Below are 23,814 nucleotides of genomic sequence, written 5' to 3'. Positions count from 1 at the left end.
GTAATTACTTCCTCAAGTGTCTCAGACACACAATTTTCCCAAGGCAGAGGGGAAGGCACAGCGTGGCCGATTCGCTCCCGACGGGGGTTTCTCGTGCTCTCAGGCCAGGCCTCTCAACGTTCCGTGGTGGGTGAGAGACGGGGACGTGGTTGCGAACCCCAGGCCGCCCAAGCACGCAAGTACACCCACACTGGTGCCAACCGTGAGCGCTGTGCTCTCTCAGAGTCCAGAGGCCACCCAAGTCGGGTGTTTCCCAGGGGCACACGCTCCATTGGCTAACCATGGGCCGGGCTACCACCCAATGGCCACCGCATCAACAAATGGGCTAGACAAGATGGGGAAGGAAAGAGCGGCCGAAAGATCAACAACACTCACGAGCTATGGAGTGAGCCGACGTCACTCTGGGAGGATTCCTGTTTGACGGTTGGCGTTACTATGGCCGGGTGGGGGATGCCGGTCGTGTGTAGAGTGTGATGTGGTGGGACCATATGGGGAGGGAACCTGGAAGACAGGAAGCTGTGTAAATCGTCAGAATCAAAATGAATGAATGGGGAGGGATGTGTACACATAATTAAAAAAAAACAAAAAAACCCCAGCACGTAACACTCACATGAAAGCAACCCAAGGCATATGAAACCTGTCAGCATTAATTAGCGATAAATTAAACATAATGATTCTCATAATGTCATTAAAGCCAATCTTCCCCTTCATTATTGCTACTGACAAGAGACATTATGATTTTTAACATCTTTAGCGAAAGACAAATATAACGGATGTACTTGGGCGGAAAAGGAGGCTTAGACTACCTGCTGGAAATCACACGTGTACTTGTTTTTTGAGGCATTATTAGTGGCATCTAAGAAGACAATCTCCTAAGTCCTAATCAGCTCTAGAATGAAAGGTGAAATCTATTGTTGAATATTGACAGCTAAATAAAATATTAACGTGGTCCAAGTATACACACATTTTTGACAATGCTGCGCAGGCCTCATTAGGGCCTCGTTCTGTGGATGGAGTGCAATAAAATTTTTCTTTTTCTTTTGCCGATGTGCCTCCATCGTTTTGACAGGAGTGAGAGAAAGTGAGGCAGAGAGACGGGGAAAATCCAAATATTTCCCATCTGGTTCTCATCGTAAGTCACAGACATTTTAAATAATTAGCTTGTATCCTCTTGGGGAAAGATGCAAAACAAAACAAAACAAAAACAAAAACAAAAAACAACAACAAAAAAAGAAAAATCTGTATTGTATACACACATACAAATGAAGCTTTGAATTCTGATTTGTATACCCTTTCCCGCACTAAAATTCTAGGATTCCTAAATTACTTTTACGTAATAGACTGCCTATGCATTCAAAGGCCTTCCAAATGACTATCAAAATTGTAAATATATGCATAAAGGTTGTTTTCTCCTCTAAAACTGTCCATTTTTAAGAAAGTTCTTTGAAATCCTCCCTAGGCCCTGAACTGGCATTTCCCTACAGTATAGACTAGCCAGAACATAAAGAGCTAATTAAAAAAAAATTTTTTTTCAATGTTTATTTATTTTTGAGACAGAGGGAGACAGAGCATGAACGAGGGAGGGTCAGAGACAGAGGGAGACACAGAATCCGAAACAGGCTCCAGGCTCTGAGCCGTCAGCACAGAGCCCGACGCGGGGCTCGAACTCACGGACCGCGAGATCGTGACCTGAGCCGAAGTCGGACGCTTAACCGACTGAGCCTCCCAGGTGCCCCACGTGCTAACTGTAAAATGTTCATCTTGGCCCATCTGTGAACTAACAACTGGATCAAACAGCTTTCACATTTTCTGATATGCTTGGGTTACAAGAACCACCCTTTTTAAAAGAATACTACCACAGAGAATAGTAGGGTGAGGGGCAAAGGGGTAGAACCCTGAACGAAACCAAAATGGCTGCCTCCAGGCTCCAATCCAGGCAGATTATACACATGAGCAAGCCGGGTGCTATTCAGGTGAAGGAGAACCCGGGTCAAGCAGTTGATGCTTTCTGAATAAACCCAAGCCAGAACAGTTCATGCACCATCCGGAGAAGGGACACCTGCTCCCTAGGCAGCCAAGTGCGGTGGCAACTGGGAGTGGTAACAAGGGTTTATCAAGGTGGGATTTCAAGAGGATCCTAGATTTACAAGGGGCTTTTCATATGTGGACTGGAGATGAACCCAGTTTCTGTTTAATCCAAATAATGCAGCAAATGTTAGTGTGCAAAAGGGTAAGACAAAAAAATTAAAGTACTAACTGAATCTTCGTCGATCAATAGAGAAAATGCCAGTGAATGATGTAGATTTTTGAAGGGGCTCAGAATCACAGAGGACATTTGACTCAGAAATTCCATCCTGATGTGGCCCTCTCCTGCCACTGCCTTTACAAATGGAAGCCAGTGTCAGAGTTTGGCAACAATGACGTGATTTTTTAATAAGAACCATGTAGATCCTTTAGGGTATAAAAAGGGGGGGGCGGGGAGAAAAATTCTGAGAGAGAGAGAGAGAGAGAGAGAGAGAGAGAGAAACAAAAAAGCCAAACAATCTCCATTCCCTTTCTGTGAAAAAATGAAAAGCAAACCCTCGGGAGGCACTTGGGCTCCTATGTTACACCCTGTTCCTTCCCACTGCGCAAGGGCCTCTGAGGAAACATAAGTTAAGAACATGTGTTCTTGGAAGCCCTTGGGTGAAGTGGTGGGTAGAGTGGCAGCTTTTACTGTGAATTTTAAAGGCTTGACATTCCTCAAATACATATGTTCTCTTCTTGCTGAATGAGAATATGTGTACAGACATATGAGAGAGAGAGAGAAAAAGAGGAGGTGGGGAGAGAGGGAGAGAGAGAGAAACAGAGGAGGTGGGGAGAGAGGGAGAGAGACAGAGAAGGGGGAGGGTGGGGAGAGAGATAGAAAGGGTGAGAGAAGGGAGAGAGAGAAAATACTGTGTGTGTGTGTGTGTGTGTGTGCGCGTGTGTGCGTGTGTGTCCACAGCAAACACCACAGGCAGATACCACAGTTCGAGCACATTCTGGGGTGGGGCAAAATTTCCGACGCGGCCATGAGGAACGAATGCTTCCAAGTTCACATGCCTACACACATACTCGTATATCTGAAAAATGCATAGCGGAGAAAGAAACGGGGCGGTGGGGTAGCGGGGGTGGGGGGATCTATATGCATACCTTTGCTTAAGAAATTCCTTTCTGCAGACAACTATTTCATGAAATGCAATAAACACCCTAAAAATTCTAAGCAGCTCATTATATACCCCCGTCTGCTTTTATGGCTCCAAGCCAGAATATAATGATGAACCTTAACTTGTTAAGGACAACTAATTTTTGTTTCTGGCTGTCTCAGGGGCTCCTCTCTTGCTCGCGCTCACTTCACTTCACTGTTGACACGTTTCTGTTAACTGGATGTCATCTGGCGGCCTTGATTTTATGCACAAGCAGTGGGATGCATTTTCCTGTGCAACAATCCTGCTTTGAGTTGCATTAGGTTTGTCATTATTCTCTCATTTTCCCCCTTGCACTTGTAACATTTCATCTCTTCCTGCCTGATTTTTTGTGAGCCACGGTGCACCCACATTATGGTTTATACATGATCTCTCTCCCTTTGAAGCCGGCAGATTTCAGAGCCCGCTCTCGTCAGGAGAAGAGCCTTGCACCAATTTAGCGGGCTGAGGGCCCGGAGCTCCAACATCTCAATCTAAAGGGGGTCACAGGGTGGCACAAGTGAGTGTCAGCAAGAGCTGTTTAATTGCCAATCTAGGCTTCTCCATGGTGTTTAAAGTATAATGACCCATCACTTAATTCTGAGAAGTCCTGGCCCCGCTGCTGAATAGAATGAATATCAAAGGGTGTTCTGGAACAGGGCAAGCTGCCTACATTTCCTATAACTGCCATAAGTATAATAGACCTATACTTCTGTCGCCCCATTACCACAATAATGTATTTAATTTGCTGTATACGCTTTTTAACTAGCTACCTTTCCTAAGGCCTACCTGGGGAATCGGCGGCCTCCCCCCTGCACCTTGAGCCCCTAAGCTTTCCTCCCACTGTTTCCTTCCTTTCCTCTACCCCCCTGCCCACCTCTAAATCATCGACTGACCTCCTAATGATAATTCAATCGATAAGCTTAACCCCAATCCCTATCCTCCGATTACTTCACTGCTTTTAGCGCCTCTAGAACGCACCGAATAAACAAACATGAAAAACAATCAGGTGCGCGGTGTAAATGCTGGTTTGCCGGGAAGACGAGCTGTGGATTAGGGGCCGCTCAGAAGCACTTCTCTTGGGAGACTCCCTGTTCGTTCCCATGCTTTTTGCAGGGTTGTGATGCCATCATTTAGTGAATATAACCTTCCTCCTCTCGCTGGAGAAGAGAACACACAAGCATTTTCCCGCCTCACCAATGCTGGCGTGGATTTTGAAACGGAGATCGTTTATCACACTTGGGAAGTGGGATCTTTAAAATTACGTGATCTCCGTGGTGTAATGACAAATGTTAAGGTGGGCTCTACGGCCTGTTTTTCTTAAACGAAAGTGAAAGTGATCCTTACTCTCCACGCCCCCCCCCCCCCCCCACCGGAAATCACGGTCTTGTAAGCAGGAAAAGGAGCTGTCCTGTCCTGTCTCCCCAGTCCCTTCCTCTGGCCTTGGGTTCCCATGCTGACTCCAGAGACTGGGGGAAGATGCTAGGGCAGCATCCTTGCCATGCAATGCATGCTAATTTAATTATGGGCCATCATCAAAATGGATTACTTGTTGCAGCCCATCAGGAAAGTCTAAACCTCCACCGATTTAATTAACTTGACTGAAAATCAGATGAACAGAAAATAAAACTATCATTAGGAGCAATTAGGGACTACTTAAACATACTGCTGCCAACCGGTTTGTAAATAAACTAGCACTCACTGGAAAATTAGCCAGAATTAATTAGAGGGAGGAAAAGGAGAACAGGGGATCCGAAAGATCTAGGTACACATGTGTGGGTATATGTGTGTGTGTTACACACATATGGATAGCCTTAAAAAGATACGAATGCGCGCGCGCGCGCGCGCACACACACACACACACACACACACACACGACTTTTCTTTTTTTTAACAGAAGAATTCACCATTTATATCCAAGTACACGTGGCAAAACATCTCATACCAAGTATGGGAAGTCGGTGTGGAGGTTGTTAAGCCACAATATTTGAATTAGAAGTTGAAGATGGTCCCTTCTTAAGGGGAGTAAACATCGTTCTGTCCTTTGTCAGGGGGTAGGAATTCTTTGCTGGTTATTTGATGGGTTCTCTTCAAATTCTTGCTCTGCACACACGTGATTTTTTTGTTTTTTTTTAACTTTCCAAAATTGAGAGCTACACAGGCCAATATGGTAGGCACCAGCCACACGTGGCTTTTGAGTACTTGAAACGTGGCCGGTCCAAATTGAGTTGTGCTGTTCAGTGCAAACTACGTATCAGATTTCAAAAACGAAGTACAAACCAGAACGTAACATCTCTTTAGTAGCTGCTTTACAGTGATAACATGTCCAAATGATAATGTTTTGACAATATTAGGCTGAACAAAATACACCATTAGAAAGAATTTCACCTGGGGTTTTTTTAATCCCCCCCCCCCCCCCCCCCGCCTTTAACCTTTTAAAAACTGTGGCTACTAAAATCTTAAAATTCCATACGGGACTCACCTTACAATTCTACACGACAGTGCTGCTTTAGAGAGGGCTGTGTTTGGGCAGGGGTGTCCCTGCTTGTGGACAGTGAAGAGTCTGGATTTTGAAAAGGGCACGCCCTTCCTCAAACTGTCCTTTACACAATAATAAAATGACCCTCACCCTTCCCTTTCTTACCCAGCATGGGGCAACAGAGGAACGGCACTTTCGTAAGTTCCGCGAGGTCCTATCTATGTCTTCTGGCCTTCTTAAATTCTTAAGGAAAAACCGCTCCATTGATGGAGTCCGAGATTTGACCTCAAGACTTCAACATCACCTACCTTACAAGTCCAGGTTAATTTCTCAGTATTTCCTAGGAATAAAGCCCAACGCGCCCTTTGGGTCTTACACCACTGGAACTACACGAAGGAGCCGCCCCCGGATGGCCTGGTAGCTAGCCAGAGAACTTTCCGACAAGTCACCCATGGTCGACTTGGTCGGAGGCGCCCGTTCTTGGAACTCACCTAGACATGGAGGCGTTGACAGTCAGAGCTGTGGGGTAGGGGTGACGGAATCCTCCTGTCGTGATTGGGTACACGGGCTGACCTTGCCTATAAAGAGGGGGGCACAAAGTAAGAGAGTGCAAACAAGGGGGGGAGGGGGAAAGAAAAAGAAGAAAAAGGGAAAGTTCTCTCTGCACAGTAAGCTTTATTCTCATTTGATCAGAACAAAAATCTTGGGGATTGTACAGGAAGGATCAAAGGGAAGAAACACAGAACAATTTGAATGCCATAAATCTGATAGGAATGGCTAATTAAATTTTATAACCTCTGCTTATGTCAATAGAGACCCTCTCCCCAAGCTGAAACTAGGTGTTTTGTTGTAATAATTAAAGGCGAAGTCTCGCTTGCTTTAATGGAGCCATCACACTAATTGAGGGCTACACATCCAAAGGAAAACAATAATGAATGTAAATTTATACCAAAATAAAGTACAGTGAATCAAAGGACTTCAGTTGCGCTTTGGGCCTCTTTCGGTATTTAGATCTCGGTGAGAAAACATTAAATTAACAGAGCTTAATTTGTAGCCTTTTGTCAAATTAACAAGTGTTGACAAGAGTTACCGGGGGGAGAGTCCCCAAGAAGAATTGTGGGTAACCAATAGACAATCACACCTCATTACAATAATTAAAAAATACAGCAACATGCAAAATAGCATCCTCATGAAAGACACACAACTTTTTCTGACAGAGGGTTGTCTGAGTTGGCTATTCCTTTTTATCTAGCCTTCAAATATCTCCCCATCAGCGGAACGGGGCAACTGATGACAGAGAACTATTGGAGGAATGGCCCCATTTTCCGAGAAAGAAACGGGACACAAACTCACGTCCATGTCTACCCTGCGAAACAAAACGAAGGAGAAAGAAAGAAACAGGAAGTACAGCCATGGTTGGTATTTGGTATGGCTACCACCTCATACAAGCTACTTTTCACACAGCAGGGCAGTGTCTGTTCAACTAGAGAAAAAAGGGTAGACTGGGGCGAGGGGCAGGAGGGGGGGAGGTAACTACATCAGAACTTTGAAAGGGCATCTTCCCCAAGACCCAAAGTTCAGAGTTTTACCAGGAGGTATTCTGGTTAAGACAACAAATTGTCCTTGCTTTCTAGAGTAGAGATCACTGATAAACACATGGAGAAACACATACACAAAAACACAATCACGAAACAGAGACCACATGCACACACACACACACACACACACGCGCGCGCGCGTGCCCAGTATGCTTATGCATTAAAGGCCTTTCTACTCTGGTTTTGAAACACACGTTTTTAAAAGTTGTCTAAGGAAGGTTAATGGATGGTACTATAAAAGCAAGACTGGGTGATAGGAAGACCAATCGTAAAAGGCAGTTTGCAGACCTGCACACCGCCAGGAACCCCGGCTGACACTCAGGAAGGCCCCACATGCTGGAGTGGGGATTCCAGACCCTCCCCCCCCACCCCAGCCCCTCATAATCAGGTGAACCAAGAACCCCAGGGAGACCCTAGCTGGATACTGGAACTTCTCAACAGACAGACCTTTCCACTCTTATTGCCAGCCTTGGGAGTAAAGGTCGGGATGGTGTTGGGGTTTAGGGGTTTCTGAGAGGATAACCCTCCACTCTCACCCCTGGATTCCAAAATCACGCTATGCCTGTTCCCATTCTCGTGCCGCCTCAAACCAATGAATGACAGGACTCCACTGTGGGCTGCCACCGGTAGAAGTGCCATGGTCAGCTTCCTTTGATAGAAGCCCTCAGAGCCTTTTGCAATTCCCCAAGTACCTTAAGGGCACCTTTGTTCACAGAGAGAAGCCTAGAGTCTTTGGGGACTGTGGGTTCAGAATGCTAAGTATCAATGACCTTTCTCCTACAAAACCCATCTGAATGGCTACTGACTCACCTGCTTCCCCACAGGGCGCCTCAAGGAGCATCTTTGCAACATATCCCACTGCGGCCCTCCCTCACCAACCCGTCTTCTGAGACACACGCACACACATACACACGCACGGAATAAATAATAAGCATGCCCATGTCAGAAACAAAAAGGGAATTAAAAAAATGGAACTCCTTACTGTGGTACTAACCATCCTAGCGGATGGGGGATTTGTCCTACGGTGCCGGGCGATAGTGGGTAATACGGAGATATATCTGGAGGGTGCGGAGGCCGTGGGATTCCTGAGAGAAGAAGCAGCATTTTAGGTACGAAGGAGAAGAGAAGGAAAAAGAAACTGTCAGGGGATGGGAACAGGGAAGGGACGACGGACACATCTCTTCTGTAACGCAAGCATGAGTCTTTTCGGGACTGTGATCGTTAAGAGTTGTGGCTAACTTTCATTCATTATCTTTCCCCGCCCTACCTTGAAAACTTGGTTTATCTCATTCTAGATGGATGGGTACGCTGGGTAAATGCAGACTCAGAAAATGCCATCTTGCATATTTCTGCCTTATGTGAGCAGTGTTGATTACTGAAACTAAAAAAACAAATCTGACGGGCTTGGCACATAGTAGGTGATCAAGTCATACAAATTCTCTTTGCCCTCCCAACTTGTGCCTTCACTCCTTTTAATTCTAATGACTTGCCTGCACGAGAGTTACTCCCCTAGGTTTCTAACATACCTTTTAAGTTACGGCCTTTGGAAAGGTTACTCTTGTCTTCTTTCAAAAAAGTTAACTCCCCTAGAATGTCTCCGACCTCAGCTTAGAGGATGAGCTCTGGGAGAAACTCACCACGAGCCACGGCCTCTTCTCCAGGGTAGAATCTGAACTGAAAGGACCAGCGGATGCTGGAGACCTGGCAGGCTCTAGAACCTAATTCTCTCGAGGGCAGAGGCACCTGGGAGAATCGGCCCTACCTGACCAGGTGCTGCCGCATGGTGAGCACTAACAGGGCTCTCGAGGCACATCTGGGCACATCCCGAGGCCCGTGCCCCACTGCACGCTTACGTACGCCGCAGGCGCACATCCTGCCATCGATTCGGGGGAAAGCTAGAGCGCTAGAATCAATTCCGACAGAGGAACTTGATCTATGCAGCAGAAGTGGGAAGAAAACGAACAATGCTATTGAAGGTAGTACGCTGCATGTCCGTGGATGAAAACTATTCCATTTTTTTTTTTTTTTAATTCATTCAGGAAGCTTTTAATCTGTAAGTTAAGTCTCCCTGGGTGACATTTTCATGCAGACATTGCTTTCTCTCTATTACAAAAACCAAACAGATTAGCTGGTCTTGGACCCTACACCAAGCCATTTGCACACTTGAAAGAATGTTCGCAGAGGAAAAGTAAACAGTCTGCAGACGTTAATCATATGTTTTACGATAACCATTTAAAAGCTATTCCCTGTACTACCATTATTTAAATGAGACGTTGATGCTGCTATTCACTCACAGAGCCTGGGGCCGGCTGGCGGCCTCCTCCAGCCATCCAAGTACTAGGCGAGGTCCCCCATGAGCACAAAGGGGGCTCAGAGGCTGGCGAACACCAGCTAACGTGTGGCTTCGTTTGGGGGCGGCAAAGGCAGCATGAATGGGCAATCCACCTCAGCTCAACACCGAACAATCCCCTCTGACCAGATGACACGGGATAACAGCCATTTAAAATTCACCCTTCTAATTAACTAGCTGGTTAGAAGAACCCTACCCAGTGCACCGCCCAGCCTGTCCTGGCCTCAGCTGTTCTTCCATGGCCACCCCGCCACGAGCTGTGGCCGGCTGCTGGTTTCAAATCTTGTTACGGGGAGGGTGGCCAGTGACCCTGCCCTCTCTGTTTCCCTCTTCGGAGGAAAAAGCAGCCCATGTGTATGTGGGATGGAAAGGAGGGGAAAAGCGCCAAGGCTGACGGATGACGTGACACCTTCTGCCTGAGACTGTGCGGGTTGTTCCATGCTGCAATGAGGAAAAACACGGACTCCAGTTTTCACATCTGTATAATGGGCTCGATGATACCCAGGATATCGCAGGGGACGAAGAACCCAAATAAACCAGCAAAGAGAATGCGGGATCCAGTGATGTGGTCTCCTCCGGCTGCAGCAATAAGTCATTGTCAGGTGACTGGAGTCCCTTGACCGCCAAGGGAACTAGGGCTTTGGGGAGCCATGCTGCTGGGGCTCCTGTGCTCCCAAGAAGCTGAGAAGGAGGCCATGGGATGCCTCCACAACTACTCCCGCCTCCAAGTCTGTTTGAGGCTCTCGGAGTTCGTTACAAGCTACTCCTGGAAAACACTGCATGATTCATAGCCAGCCCTTCCTGGGGCATTCTGGGCTCTAGAAAGACTGTTAGCACTCCACACAGGAGAGGCTACTTCCTCACCAGGCTCTGGTCTCCCCAAAGAGCTTCTTTTCCACACCCCAGGAGGGGAAATGAGGAGCCCCTCCGCCACGGCCCACAGCCCATCCCGAACTCCCCCGTCCCTTCCCAGCAGGCCAGGCGGCCCCGGACCCCGCACGCCCTGTTGGCATCGCACACACCGCCTACCTGTTTTGGGGTCTACGTCGGCTGGTAAGTGTGGAGGTGGGTTTCCCGGGGTGAAGTGTTCGTTGCTGTACGTGATGAGCGGCGTGAGAGGGTGGACATGGTGAGGGTGTTGCACAACCGGTACTTTGTTCGACTGTGGGGAGGAGAACAGGAGGCCAACGTTACGCTGGTTCCTGGCGGCTCGACACTGGGGGACACAGGACCCGTGGGCTCCCTGGACCCCGCCCTCCCTCCTGGACTTTGTAAGATGCACTCAATTCCGCCCGAAGCCCTGGCCCCAATCCATGCATTAAAAATAACAGATATTTGTAAAGACAGCTCTCTGGGCAGGCGTGCTTCTGTTTTGACCTCCCTACGGAGCCTGGCTTTTAAAATGCCTCCTCCACAGCCACCCCGTCACGGACCCCAAGTGTGCACCTTCCCAGTCGGCAGGTAAATCGGCAATGGGGGTTTAATCTCCCAGGCCTACTGGGTTCCCGCAGGTGGTGGGGGGGGGGGGGGGGAGGAATCTCTGACCCCAGGACCCCACCGGAGGGACCTTCAGGAGGCAGGCAAGGCTTCCCAGGGGACCAGCTAGGAAAACCTTCCGTTACAAGAAACGTGGCAGGGCCCAATTCCCACCCACTCGGCCTCCCCTATCCACCACCCCACGCTCCTAACATCCCCCTGCCCCTGGGAGCCAGCGGGCATGCTACAATCCTTTACAGACAGCATGGATGAAAAGCCCCACTCCTGGTCTGGTTGGGAGTGTGAACTTTACCAGAAAGCCCTACACTGGCAGGCGAGCACCTGCATATTTTATGCAGATTACAGCAGCCCTGATTCATTAGGAATTTCATTAGGAAGTCATTGGGGAACGCTAATAAATTAACTGGATGATGATAAATTGGGCTAATAAAAGGTGTGCAGATTAGAAACGGGCAGTTCTAGAAAACAAAGTACAGGCATTTTTATGTTCAAGAAGGGTGGACAGGTAGACAGAAGCAGGAAAAAAAGAAAAGCATTTGCTAAGATCTTTCCAGTTGCCATGACCAGACCTTCCTGAATTCTTCTCCTCTTTCCCCCCAGCCCCTCTCTCAGTCCACCCCACCCCCTCCGCTCTGCTGTGCTATAACTTAGCCCAGCAAGATCACAAAGAAAAAATTAAGCTGAAACAAGCGAACTACTGGGCCATTTACTGAGAGTAATCCAATTGCAAAAAAACCCTATTCCCCATAGAGGATTTTCACTAAAATCCTACAACAGGGACATTTAACCAGATTAGGTACCAGCGAAGATAAAGAGGCGAGTATTAGATGATGAATGGATTAGAGTCAAGTTTCATTTCAGAACGTGTCTTCATTTCCTTTTATTACTTTTAGGAAGGCACAACTTGCATTAACATCAAGGAAAAGGAATTGCATTAAAAGAAAAGAAGTAAGGTTCCAGTGCTGCCCACTAGTGCCTCTCGAGTTCAGGGACCACGGAGCAGTTCGTTCGCCGTGCATTTTTCTTCTTGTCCTTTTTTTTTTTTTTTTTTTTTTTTTTAATGAATAAGGAAGGGGTATACTATAGAAAGAGTATTTCTCACAATTAATTGCGGGGAAGGCATTGGTAAAAGGCACTCCTAACTTTTTTCAGGAGCATGTTTGGAAAGGAAAATATGGCCTTCTTAGATGCTCCAGAAAAAACTACAGAGAAAGAAGTCAACACTTAAAACAGCTTGGTTTAACGATTCCCATAAACAAGTGGACACATTCAGAGGAGGCTAGCTGGTTGCTCAAAGAGCCTTATGTTGTGAATTACCAGTTCGCAATCAAAGCACTGAAATTAAAAAGCACCAAAGCAGAGGGAGTTTTGGTTAACACCTCCCTAGCAGCCATGAAGGTCTGAACAAGGCCACAGCCAGCAGCGTGAGGGGCTGCTGCCCCAAGGCCAAAGCCAGCATCTTATGAACATGCACTGAGGATTATTTGGGGGGAACATTTCTGTTCAGGACAGATTGAAAGGTAACCAGCAAATGAACTCTCACTGTGGGCTGGGGTGGAGAGGGGAAAGAGGAAAGGAGAGGGAGGGAGAAGACGGGGCAGACACAGCTGGAGAGAGGGAAGACCACTTTCCTTTGCAAGTGACTATTGCCACCTTCCGGAAGTTTTTTGTTTGGTGGGAAAGATACACACCTGCTGCAATGAAAGAAGGCAGATCGATCCCAGACAGTTTAAAGTAAGTGTGGGTAAAACTAGGAGATGAGTAGGAAGAACCACAGGTAACCCAAAGCAGGGAAGATGGTCACTTGGAGGTTGAATGACTTCTGGGCAGCGGGACCACCATAAGCAATGGAAGGAAGCACGGGATGGGGTAGAAGGGCTGGTGGTTGACAGTGGAACCTACAGTTCTCAGCTCTGGTTGAGTCAAGCATCTCTCAGGACACTTGTCACAAATCTGGATGGCCAATCTTAGGAAATCTCTCAGCAGGAACCGGATTCAGTAGATCTGGGCTCAGGACCCAGGCATCCAGTCGGCCTCCTGAGGACCTCACGTGGCAGCTCTACCTGTTCAGCCATGAACCCCTAGACCAGAGAACCACGTGGCCACAGACAAGTGCCAAGGTTAAGAGACCTGGGGTCCTAATCACCAATCAAGTCCTAGTTCTTACGAAAGTCCACAGGAAGAGCTTACCACAGAACCTACCACATGGTGAGCACAGGAATGGTGGTTTATTATTGTTACTTATTAGTTTATTGTTAGGGAGAAGTGGCCCATGGCACACGTCTGTCTACAGCTCAGAAGCAATTCCATGGCTGCCTTCCAAGAAGGACTAACAGGAAATGCAGAGAAAACCTTTCTCTACTTGTCTAGCAAAAGACGAAGACAGAATCTGGGTGACAGGAGAGCTGAGTGTAGGACGTGAAAGTTCATTTTCCCTCTTCCTCTTAGAAATATGTATGAAGGTTGGACACCATTGCCTTCATGTTATTTTGCACCCTTGAGCTTGGCCAATGGGTTAGTTTCCTGTCAAGATTCACTAGCACGGAAGGGGGTGGACCCCGAGCTGCTGCTACCCAGCCTTAGGAGAGGAAGGCAAATGGGCACATGACAAAAGTTGGACACCATCGCCTTCATGTTATTTTGCACCCTTGAGCTTGGCCCACGGGTTAGTTTCCTGTCAAGATTCGCTAGCACGGAAGGGGGTGGACCCCGAGCTGCTGCTACCCAGCCTTAGGAGAGGAAGGCAAATGGGAGCCCTAGCACGACGTGGTTCTCTCTTCTCATCGTGACTGTATGCCAGGTTGGTCCCTAGGTAACCACGCGTCTCTGCAGGTTGACCAGCTCCCAAGCAAGCAGGGGAAGGAATAAAGTCATACCTACAGAAACCAGGGTCTACTCACCATTCTCATATGACCTGCCTACACCTGGACTGCTGTTGTGAATGGAAGTATGTTCTTCTTGAAGATGCCCTGTCTCTCCAGTCTCAGAACCCCACAGCCCTTTCTTTCTATGTCACATCATGCCCATGCTAGAGCCACATATGTACCTCTCTTGGTCCCGCTGTAGCTACGTTCCTTAATGACAAAGACTGTGCCTTCTAGAACTCTGTGTCTCCTGTCACGCCCAGCCTGTGGAGTGGCGAGACTCCTAAGTTGCAGAAGAACAACTGAGTTGCAACCGTAAACATCAGAAGAAGAGAAGGCCAGGACCAATTTCACAGATTCATTGACTAAAACGGCGTCTACTCAGAATCGTAGAACTAAGCTAGACAGGCCTTCAGAAACGGGCTAGTCTTATACTTTATAAGAAGAGTGCCTTAAAAATGGTTTTAGAGCCCCCTGGCATGCACCACGGTGACCATGAGTGCCTGCATGCACGGTGGCCAAGAGTGAAGGCTATGAATTCAAGCAAGACCCAGGTCGAAATTCTACTTGACCCCTCTAGCTGTACAACCTCTCTTAGGCCGTTGTCCTGTCTCTCCAAACTCTAGATGGGAACGGGCTCGACCTCAGAGTGTGCTGTGAAAATTAAGGCCCATGCCTATACAGCGACCAACAACAGGCCTGTACAAAAAGCTTTGGGAAAATACTGTCCAGCGAGTACTACTGATGAGGGCACACTGAAGGTGGTGTTGGCTACCCTTCCAGTATCTTCTAATCGGATTCCCAGAGGGAAATGCATCCACAGACTGCGCTCCTTATTTCAAAGGCAAGATGTTCATTATGAGGCAAGAGCGTATGGGTGTTTTCTGGCCAACGTTCTGTCAGGCGAAACGCCCTTCTTAAAAATGTGGTATTCAATTAATAAACATATTTGTTATCTCTTTTGAGAAAAACCATTACTCTATCATGCTAATAAATAAGAATGCCTACAGAAGAGCTGAAAGTTAAATAAAAAGAGCTGGAGATGACCAAGGGCATTCCAGAATCAGGGTGAGGGCCTTGAAGTCAGAGTTCGTATCAATCAAACACCAACCGACCCAAATAGAAAATGTCCCTTAGACTTTCCCCTCCCCCTGTGATCAGAGCTCACTTAAAAAAAAAAAAAAATTTAAGTTTATTTATTTATTTTGAGAGAGACAGAGATAGCATGTGTGGGGGAGGGGCTGCGAGAGCCGGAGAGAGAGAATCCCAAGCAGGTTCTGTGCTGCCAGCACAGAGCCCAATGCAGGGCTCGAACCCACAGAGCTGTGAGATCGTGACCTGAGCCAAAACCAAAAGTTGGACGCCTGATCGACTTAGACACCTGGGCGCTACAGCTCCCACTTCCATAAAGAGGTCTTTAAGGATTGTGCTCAAAAATGTCACCACCCTAAGAAAATTCAAACGTGAAAAGTACCTTTCTTACGGGAAGGACACAGACAACCTTCCCGAAATGCAACAATCTATGCTGGGGGTGTTAGTGGATAAAGAGCCCACGAAATATGCGTCTGTCCCCCTTTTATCTCTTTATAGACCGAGTCTGCTATTCAACGCAAACAACTGCAACATGAAATCAGGTACTTTTTTAGGTAGCTACTTTATCTAAATATGAGGTATGTCTTCAAAACTACCTCGAGGGGTGGGGTGCCTGGGTGGCTCAGTCGACTGAGCGTCCAACTCATGATTTTGGCTCAGGTCATGATCCCAGGGTCATGGGATCAAGCCCCCACATTGGACTCTTAAGATTCTCTCTCTCTCTCTCTCCCCCCCTCCCTTTCTTCCTCCCCGCCCCCCCCCCAATCCCGGACTCATGCTCTCTCTCTCTAAAATAAATAAAATGAAAAAAGAAAACCAACTACCTAAGGGGTGCAAAAAAAGTCATTACCTCCAGGGACAGCTAACATATACTCAAGGTCGGGATGGTGGCAGTCATCAAAAGCTGCCGGACGAGCCTAGTTACTAGCATCCAACCCGCTAAGAATATGATGAAAACTAGGCAACTCTGGGCCACGTGAAAGGCCAACATTAATAAAATGTTCCACATAAGGTCCGGGAGTCATATGCTGCGGTTGCCCATACACCCCCACACCGCGAGCACCTGGAACTCAGAGCCACCTAGACCCCTCTGTCCAGATCAGAGCCACCCAGACCCCTTCGTCCAGACGATCTGAGGGGAGGACGGGAGAGAGGAGCCCTGACCACCTGCTGAAGCTCTACGGTCAACCCCAACACAGCTCCTCCTTGCTGCTGAATGCGGCCCTGGTGCCAGACCCACCTCGGTGCTGAGTAGGACGGATTTCATCAAGTCCTCATCAACACACCTATCACGCGCTTGGCAGCTCTTATCAGTTCCATACGGGAGGTGTCCCAGGTCACAGGCTCGAGGGGGGTAGTGCTTCCAGGTCTTGCACACTCACCGACCTGACCCCCCCCACCCCACCCACCCCCCGAGACTGGCGCCGGGGTGGGGCTCACCACCGTGCATGCTGCACCCCATGAGCGTAGGCCGGGCCGACCTTTCCAACCGGACAGAGAGGCTTCAGGACTCACAAAGGGATCTGTTCCTCACACTGCCACCTGCCAGTTTCTGGAACCTAGACCCAGTGTCAGCAAACAGTGCTCCCTGCTGTCCTCCCTGCCTCCCCCACACCCCAAGTTAAGAGTAGCTCGGGGCTCCCTGCCTCGGCGAGAACACCTTTGCCACAGGGCACCAGGGATTTTTATCAGGGTTTTTTACAACTTGTGGCTGATTACAGGAGGTGGGGGATGAGGACATTTAATGGGATATTTCTGCACCTCAGAGACAGAAGCAGTAGCAGGGTCCCGCAGGGATCAGGTGATAAACACTTTGCACACACCGTCAGTTCCGGCTAACTGGAAACTTAAACTAAAGAAAAAGTCAACTAAGAAACCTCGAACCCATGAAATGAAGTCACCAGTACCTATTTAAAGGGAACAAAAATCCTCATCTGGCTATAAGTCATTAGGGCTTGGTTTTCTACCTGGAGAAATGGCTGCTGCCCAAAGCAAAGCCTTCCCCAGTTCTGTTCATTATCCTTTATGGGTTTTGAGCACTGAATGGTTAAAATTATTTAAAAAAAAAAAAAAAGGGGTCCTTTACCAGCCCTCAAAGCACACAAAGCCTTTCGACCCGAAGTATTCATCCAACTACAGTGGGGGGAGGCGGGGTGGGGAGGGGGCGCCCCTGTGGCTGACCTCTGACCTCTGGAGAACCCTTAAGACCAGCGTTCTGCAACTCGGCCGTGCCACCCTCATCGCCAAGCGCCCACACGCCCGTCCAAACAGGGTCGCCATGTGGAACCTGGCGGATGAAAGACTGGTTCAGGCACTTCTAGATCTCCCTGCTACCCTCCCCTAACCCCAGCCCCGCAACCTTCTGTAACTGTGGGGAACCCAAAGGGAATGAAAGCTGGCCATTCACCTCGCAACCTATTAATCAGCAGACGTTGAAAACAAATAGAGCCATTGCTGGCCCGGCCTCTCTGCCGGCCCTCCTCCTCAATACTCCCCTATTGCTCTCCTTTTCTGCAGAAGAAAAATGGGGCCAGAAAGTGCCTTGAGGAGCCCAGCACAATAAAACAAAAGCGGCACAGAGGGGCATTTGTCCGCCTTCTCCCCCCCACCCCCAGCGTGGAAGGTCTTCAGTGGTCTTTGGTTACCCAGCCCTCCCAGGGTCTGAAATCAGCCTCAGGAAGGGACATTGTTCATTCCAGGTTTACGTGAAAAAAATGGGTTTATAGCTCATCCCCGTGCATTTTGCCAGATGCCACTTACTACAGCTGTACCAAGGCCAATGGCGACTAGCAAAACATTAATGATGTCGCTCGCACGTCACTGGAGCCATGGCTGAAGAGGAGGGGCTGGAGCTGAAGGAGGGGCTGTTTCTTACTCGTCAACAACCCTTTGTGACTCAACTAGTCCTATTCTTTCAGGCTACGGACCAGAGAGTGGTGGAACATCAGCAAAAGTAAGCCTCCGGCCTCAACCACCCATTCCCGACCATTAGCGCCCACTTCCGCTTCTGGAATGACGTCAAGGAGGCCCTCACGGCAAGCTGGATCCGGGCCTGCACGCACAGACCCATCCCTGCTTACCTACTGAACATCTCCCTACCGCATCCTGCAAAGCTCCTACACACACAGACGGAAAGGGTGACAGCGGCCTTCCACGCTTGGCCAGATGGGCTTCTGGAAACATTTTGCCCTGCCCCTCTCTCCTCCCAGCTATGGAAGCCCAGCCAGCTAGGCCCCGCCTAGTGCAGTGCACGGGGCCCACTCGTGGTCAAATGCTGCTGCTCCCGAAGGCCCTGCTCCCCGCTGATGGCACACGTTCCCTGGACGGGATGTACATGGCTACTGAAAATAATAAATAAGAGAGAAGGCTTCGCGGGGTCCAAGTTTTGCTTGGAGAAATGAGGTGGTTAAGAGGAAGGAGGTCTGCTGTGACCTGCAGCAAATGCCCACCCTGCAACTCCACTGCACAGCTCACCTCACCTGGCCGCGCTGCTGGGGGTCTCTGGCACAAACCCACCAGGCTGCAAAACGACAGCTTCTGCAACCCAAGGTGGCCTGACTCAGGGTGCTGCTGCTTTGTTTTGCAAACTATGGATGGCTGGACCCTCCCCCAACCCCAGAATCAACTCCATTTAGACAGCAAGGAGAGGAAGAGAGATTCTCCGGCTCTCTACAAAATTCTGCCGACTCACAGTTTCTCATATACTCCCACAAGCAGTAAAATTCTTCGTGCGGGGAAATGATTGAACAGGGCAGGCAGAGAGAGAATAAATGTGCAGTCAATTTTCATCCAAATTCTCTCACACACATGCATATACATAGAACTAACTCAAACCATCCTAAGCCCTTGGCCTTCTTCTCCCCCGCCCCCCCCCCGAGCCCCCCCCCCCCCCCGCCCCCGGTCCCTTCCATAATCTAACAATCCAGCTGGTAACACACAAAACAGATTGCCAAGCATTCAGGGTCTAGGGGGCCAAACTCTGCTCTTAATGATCTTTCCTTAATCCCCAAAAAGGAGGAGGGGAAGGCTGGGAGTCAGGAGGAGGTGTCAGGGTGGGGGAGTGGGCACCCGAAGGGGAACATTCTAACCTGGAAAATAAAGATGTGCTCCAGCTGCTTGGCTTTGTGAGAGCCGCAGCCGAGGGCCGACCCAGCAAAGCTGTGCTTTCACAGGCTCTTGAACAATTACTTCCAGTTAAGTTCATTAAACATAATTTATTTCCACTCATTCTCATTTATTTCCCAATAAAAAGAAAGCATCCCATTGTGTTTCCCCCAGCTAACCTTTAAAGCACGTGCAAGCTTCAGTCTTGGCCGGCCCGGTCCAGGCTGGCCCCTGACCAGTGAGTTCCCAGGGTTTTCTTCCTGCCCGCGTCCCTCCAGGAACATGCCACAGCATGGCGGAGGTCAGTGAGGGGGTACGGCAGGCACAACAGGGTCCTCTGACTGTCCTAATCCTCCACACAAGGTCGCCAAGATGAGGAACCAGCCACTTCACCCCTAAGTAATTTCCCGGTGGTTCGCAACCTCCACCCTCCCACAAGATATTTCTCTACTACTTGGGTATTAAATGATTAGTGTTAGCATAATCAATCTTGTTGAGTGTCCAAGTTTACAGAGAATGTTTGAGAATTGGGTAAGAGGGTACAGCTGTTCCTAGGAGAGCAGATTTGCAAAACAGAGCCAAGAATAAAACTAACCTATTCCAAATGAGGAAATCCAAAAGCTCAAATTCAAAACAACTTAAAAAAAATAATAATGATGATTTCCAGGCTACCCACCCCCCTCCAAAAAAAACCCCAACAACCCCAAATCTAGGGATTCCTGAATATAATGGAAAGGAAATCACCAATTTTGATTTAGAGTAAATTTTAAGTACATAATGGTTATTACATCCTGGGGATTTCGAGAAAGTAGTGAACAAAACCTGATACAGCTCTTCTAATTTATTTACAATGACCAGCTGTATAAAAATGTCTTTTGTTTTTTTTAATACACCCTGTGCCCAACTTTTGAATTTAGACAGTACTGCACTTGAAATTCATGCCTGCTACATGGGAGTCTGATAAGAGCTCTTTCAAACAGCTGTTTCCTTCAGAGAGCAGGTGAATTTCTCCCTAGAAAGGAGCAGGTAAACAGAAGAGGAGGGATGAACGTGTTCCTGTGGCCCAAAGGACACCAATGAGTCAAACCCCTGGATTCAGCAGGATGTCAGCAATGATGGGTGCAAAAGGGGTGCTGCATTGTTCTCTATCTTGCCAAGTTAGTGTCCCTCCCACACATGGGCACCCTTTAGTGGGCATCTACAGTCTCGATAAATGATACACGTGAAAAGGACATGACCCTCTCTAAAAGCAAGCTGAGTTGGAAGTAATGACCCAGGCAAAGTCCAATTAAAAAAAATTTTTTTTCAAATGTGTGCAGAAGTATGTAATCTGGAGGGCATGGCAAGATTTCATCACATTCCAAAATGTTGCAGGAGGAAAGAATTCCATTACATAGCTCAGCCGGGCCCCCCACCGACCCCAAACCACAAAAGGGAGGTTTCCCTGAGAATATAAGCTTGCAGGCTCTGCTGCTTCTAGAAAATGCCGAAGCAGGAGCCTGTTGTGACAATACAAAGATCATGATATCTGTATCATTGGAGTCGGGAATTCACCCTTTCAAACAACTCCTTTCTCATGAGAAATCAAGAATGGAGGTTTAGCGGCCACCGAAACAGCAGGACTGCTATTAAGTAACCCGAGTAATTTGAGTAAACAAAGGTCTGGAACCTTTCAGGAATCTCAGAAAGGGAGACTGCGCTGGGTTGGGAAATTTACAGCAACACAACTTCCACATTTGCGGTGCCAGCTTGCACTGTCTTCCCCACGCTTCTGGACAGTTTACACGATCGTAGACTGAACTAGAAAAGTTGCACACAACCAGAGAGGCAAACCAAGGCAAGTATCTGTCATTCCTTCATGCTTGACTCACAGAAGTTATTTACCACTTTGTGTTTTAATAGGCTGTTTAGGGTTGAATTCCTGATCTTGAAAACACAAGGACTCTTAGAGTCTGTTGCAGATTTCATTTTTTTTCCTTCCCCTCCCCCCAGATCGGATCTAAGAGCGGACTGACCACTGCAAATGTTCCTGTGTTTGGCCACTCAACAGCAAAAAATAGTAATGAAAGTAATCATAGGAATCGCCTCCAAATTCGAGGATGCCCTTACAGCTGTGGCAAAGGATCTGACCCAACAGTTGAGTGGAATACAGTGTAACCTAAGCCCCAAACTGGTATTGCAAAAGGACCTTCTTCCTAATCATTAACACCACAATGGTCTCCTGCTCAGGGTTCCGAAACACATTTCCCTCGAAGTTTAGAAAACACAGACACCACAAGCAAGACTGTAGCCCTGAAAGGCCGGCATCTACATTTGGAGATTGAAAATAAATACAACTAGAAAGACAGAGCAACAGAAAGTTAGCATTAAATATGAAACCAAAATATACAGTTTACACAAGCCCTGCTACTGTGAAAGCCTGAACGCTCCAAGACCTTTCAAGCTTTGAAAGTATGCTCCTCTCTGAGGCCACGTCATGTTCCCTTCTCTTTCTTCCAGTGGAGCCCACCCTGGTGGGTGAAGGAGAGAAATTTATTTGTTAAAAGAAATCCTAAACCCCACCACCCCTTTCCGGATCCCAGTTTACTCCTTCCTCGTACTTGGGGAGCCGGCTTCGCGGGCTCTGCATGGCTGTGTAGCAGGAAGGACTGTGATGAGAGTCACGATTTCTCTCCGCATCTTTTTTTTTTTTTAACCCTTTCTCCCCACTCCCCCAAAACTGCTATGGAAAAGTATAGCGTGAAAGGGCACAACTTTGAGTTGACCGTTTATTCTTGCTTTGTTTTTTCCTTCCCATCGTCTGAATTTAAAACAAGAAAAGAAAAAAAGGAACTGAGGTTTAATGGTCAAGACCATAAGCAAGGATACAAACACACACACACACACACACACACACGCACGCACGCACGCACACCCCACTACTCACCCAGCAATTCAAATGGAGGTGCCAACCGCCCAACTGCTGGAAGAGAGAGAGCCCGGAGGCCACTGTGCCTCCCTTCCCACTCAAATCTTCCATGCCCACTAAAATTGTATCCCTAGGGTACATAATAGCTTTGGTTTTCTTTCTCTCCACCTCAAAAAAAAAAAAACTTTCTCTGTACCTTCAAGATGGGACTGGGCCAGCTTTTTTTTCCTCCTCCCTTACTGCTTTTCTCACTTTTCTTCTTCCTCCCAGCTTCCCCTCCCTTTATGCATTTCCCTGAAAGAGCTGGAAAAAAGCATCTTTAGAGAAGGCTCCAAATTTCTGCCCTGGTTCACTCAAAATGCTCCCAAGGTCTCACTCCCAGTGCCTATCGTTACTTTGTTAATTAGCCCCCTTCCACACGCAGCAGCCCTCAAAAACCAAACGAAAAAATTAAACAAAACAAAGCCAAAAGAAACCTCACCATCTAGTTCAACTGGTGGCAGACTGAATTTTTTTTTTTTTAATTCTTAATTAGAAAAAACTCCTTCTAGTTTCTAATCTTTACCACTACAGAATCCGTGAAGGAAGGGGGAAGGCCCATGTTCCCCAGCCAGCTCAGGGCACCTAAGCCAAGTCCCCCTCCCTCACCCGTTACCTTGGGCGGCAGGGACACAGCTACCGCTAAGAGTAGCTAAGAAATTACGGTCAGCCATGAGGGAAAATGATCAACCGAGTGCAGTAGGCAGGCACTTTATCTGCAAGATTGTCAAATCCCTCAAAACAAATTTCTTAGAGAGGGCTGCAATGCGGGGGGGGGGGGGGGAGCATATTTTCTTGTCACAGTGACACGGGAGTGACATTTGGTAGGGCCTTGTCTGCCAAACACACACGCACGCACACACACACCCTCTTTTCCTTCTAGAGTAAAAGACTGTGCTGGAAAGATTTTCAACTGACCTCTGTGGAAGGAGAACGCAAGCTTCCTGTGCTCCCTGGCATTCTAGTACTCAGACCGTTAACTTGCTTTTAGACTGTTGAGTTTTGTGAGCTTTCCCCAGAATGAGAGAGAGAGAGAAAGAAACAGAGAGAGAGAGAGAGAGAGAGAGAGAGAGACAGAGACAGGCAGAGAGACAAGAGAAGGCAGAGGAATGCAAAAGGCTAGCCCTAAATCCCACAAACCCGACTTACTTTTCCTGGGGCTCTCATAGGATCCAGGGCCGGGTACATTTGTGTGGGTTTAACTTAATTGGAGTTGAGAGACTCAGACATCACAGGCCTGAAATCATCCTCTTTTACATGAAGGAGGGCGAGAGAGGGAGGGTGGCTCCAGGAGGGGTTAAAGACAGAAGAAACTTGCAGAGGACAAAATGAGCCTTTCGGGTCCTCTCCCACCCCAAGTGTTAAATCGTTTCACCCTGTTCAAAAGCAAACACACAACTCCGATTTGCATGCAGGTAAGAGAACACCCCTGCCCACCGCCACACGGGTTCCTGGACCTGCCTTGCGTGAAGCAAAACCAGTGGCAAAGATTTGGTTCCTTCTGGCGGCGGGACACCTGACACTGGGGAGACGTTTTTAATTCGCCGATCTGACTGCCCACCTGTTTATAGGACTCTTTTCTTGACGTTAGTCTTTAACACACCGGACGAGTCAAGAACTCTCACTCCACCCCACCCCCACTCTCCCCCCCAAAACAAAAACAAAGGCTGGAAGGAC

At 48.0% G+C, this 23,814-nt stretch overlaps 1 protein-coding gene across 33 annotated transcripts in view; it reads right to left on the bottom strand.

The window, feature by feature from the left end:
- Positions 1 to 23,814, bottom strand: part of TCF7L2 (transcription factor 7 like 2) — a 205,252-nt gene that overhangs the window by 20,174 nt on the left and 161,264 nt on the right. For 17 of the 33 annotated variants that reach the window (XM_053207154.1, XM_053207152.1, XM_027063069.2 and 14 more), the window contains 4 exons: positions 10,663 to 10,795; positions 8,266 to 8,368; positions 6,177 to 6,263; positions 376 to 516 (listed from right to left, as the gene is read on the bottom strand). In XM_053207154.1, the coding sequence (XP_053063129.1) occupies positions 376 to 516; positions 6,177 to 6,263; positions 8,266 to 8,368; positions 10,663 to 10,795 (464 nt within the window). The remainder of the gene's footprint in view (positions 1 to 375; positions 517 to 6,176; positions 6,264 to 8,265; positions 8,369 to 10,662; positions 10,796 to 23,814) is intronic. The other 16 variants (XM_027063072.2, XM_027063080.2, XM_027063104.2 and 13 more) reach the window with 3 other exon arrangements.

The sequence above is a fragment of the Acinonyx jubatus genome, chromosome D2, assembly GCF_027475565.1.
Source record: "Acinonyx jubatus isolate Ajub_Pintada_27869175 chromosome D2, VMU_Ajub_asm_v1.0, whole genome shotgun sequence".
NCBI lineage: Eukaryota > Metazoa > Chordata > Mammalia > Carnivora > Felidae > Acinonyx > Acinonyx jubatus.
This window is presented reverse-complemented; position numbering and strand designations above follow the sequence as displayed.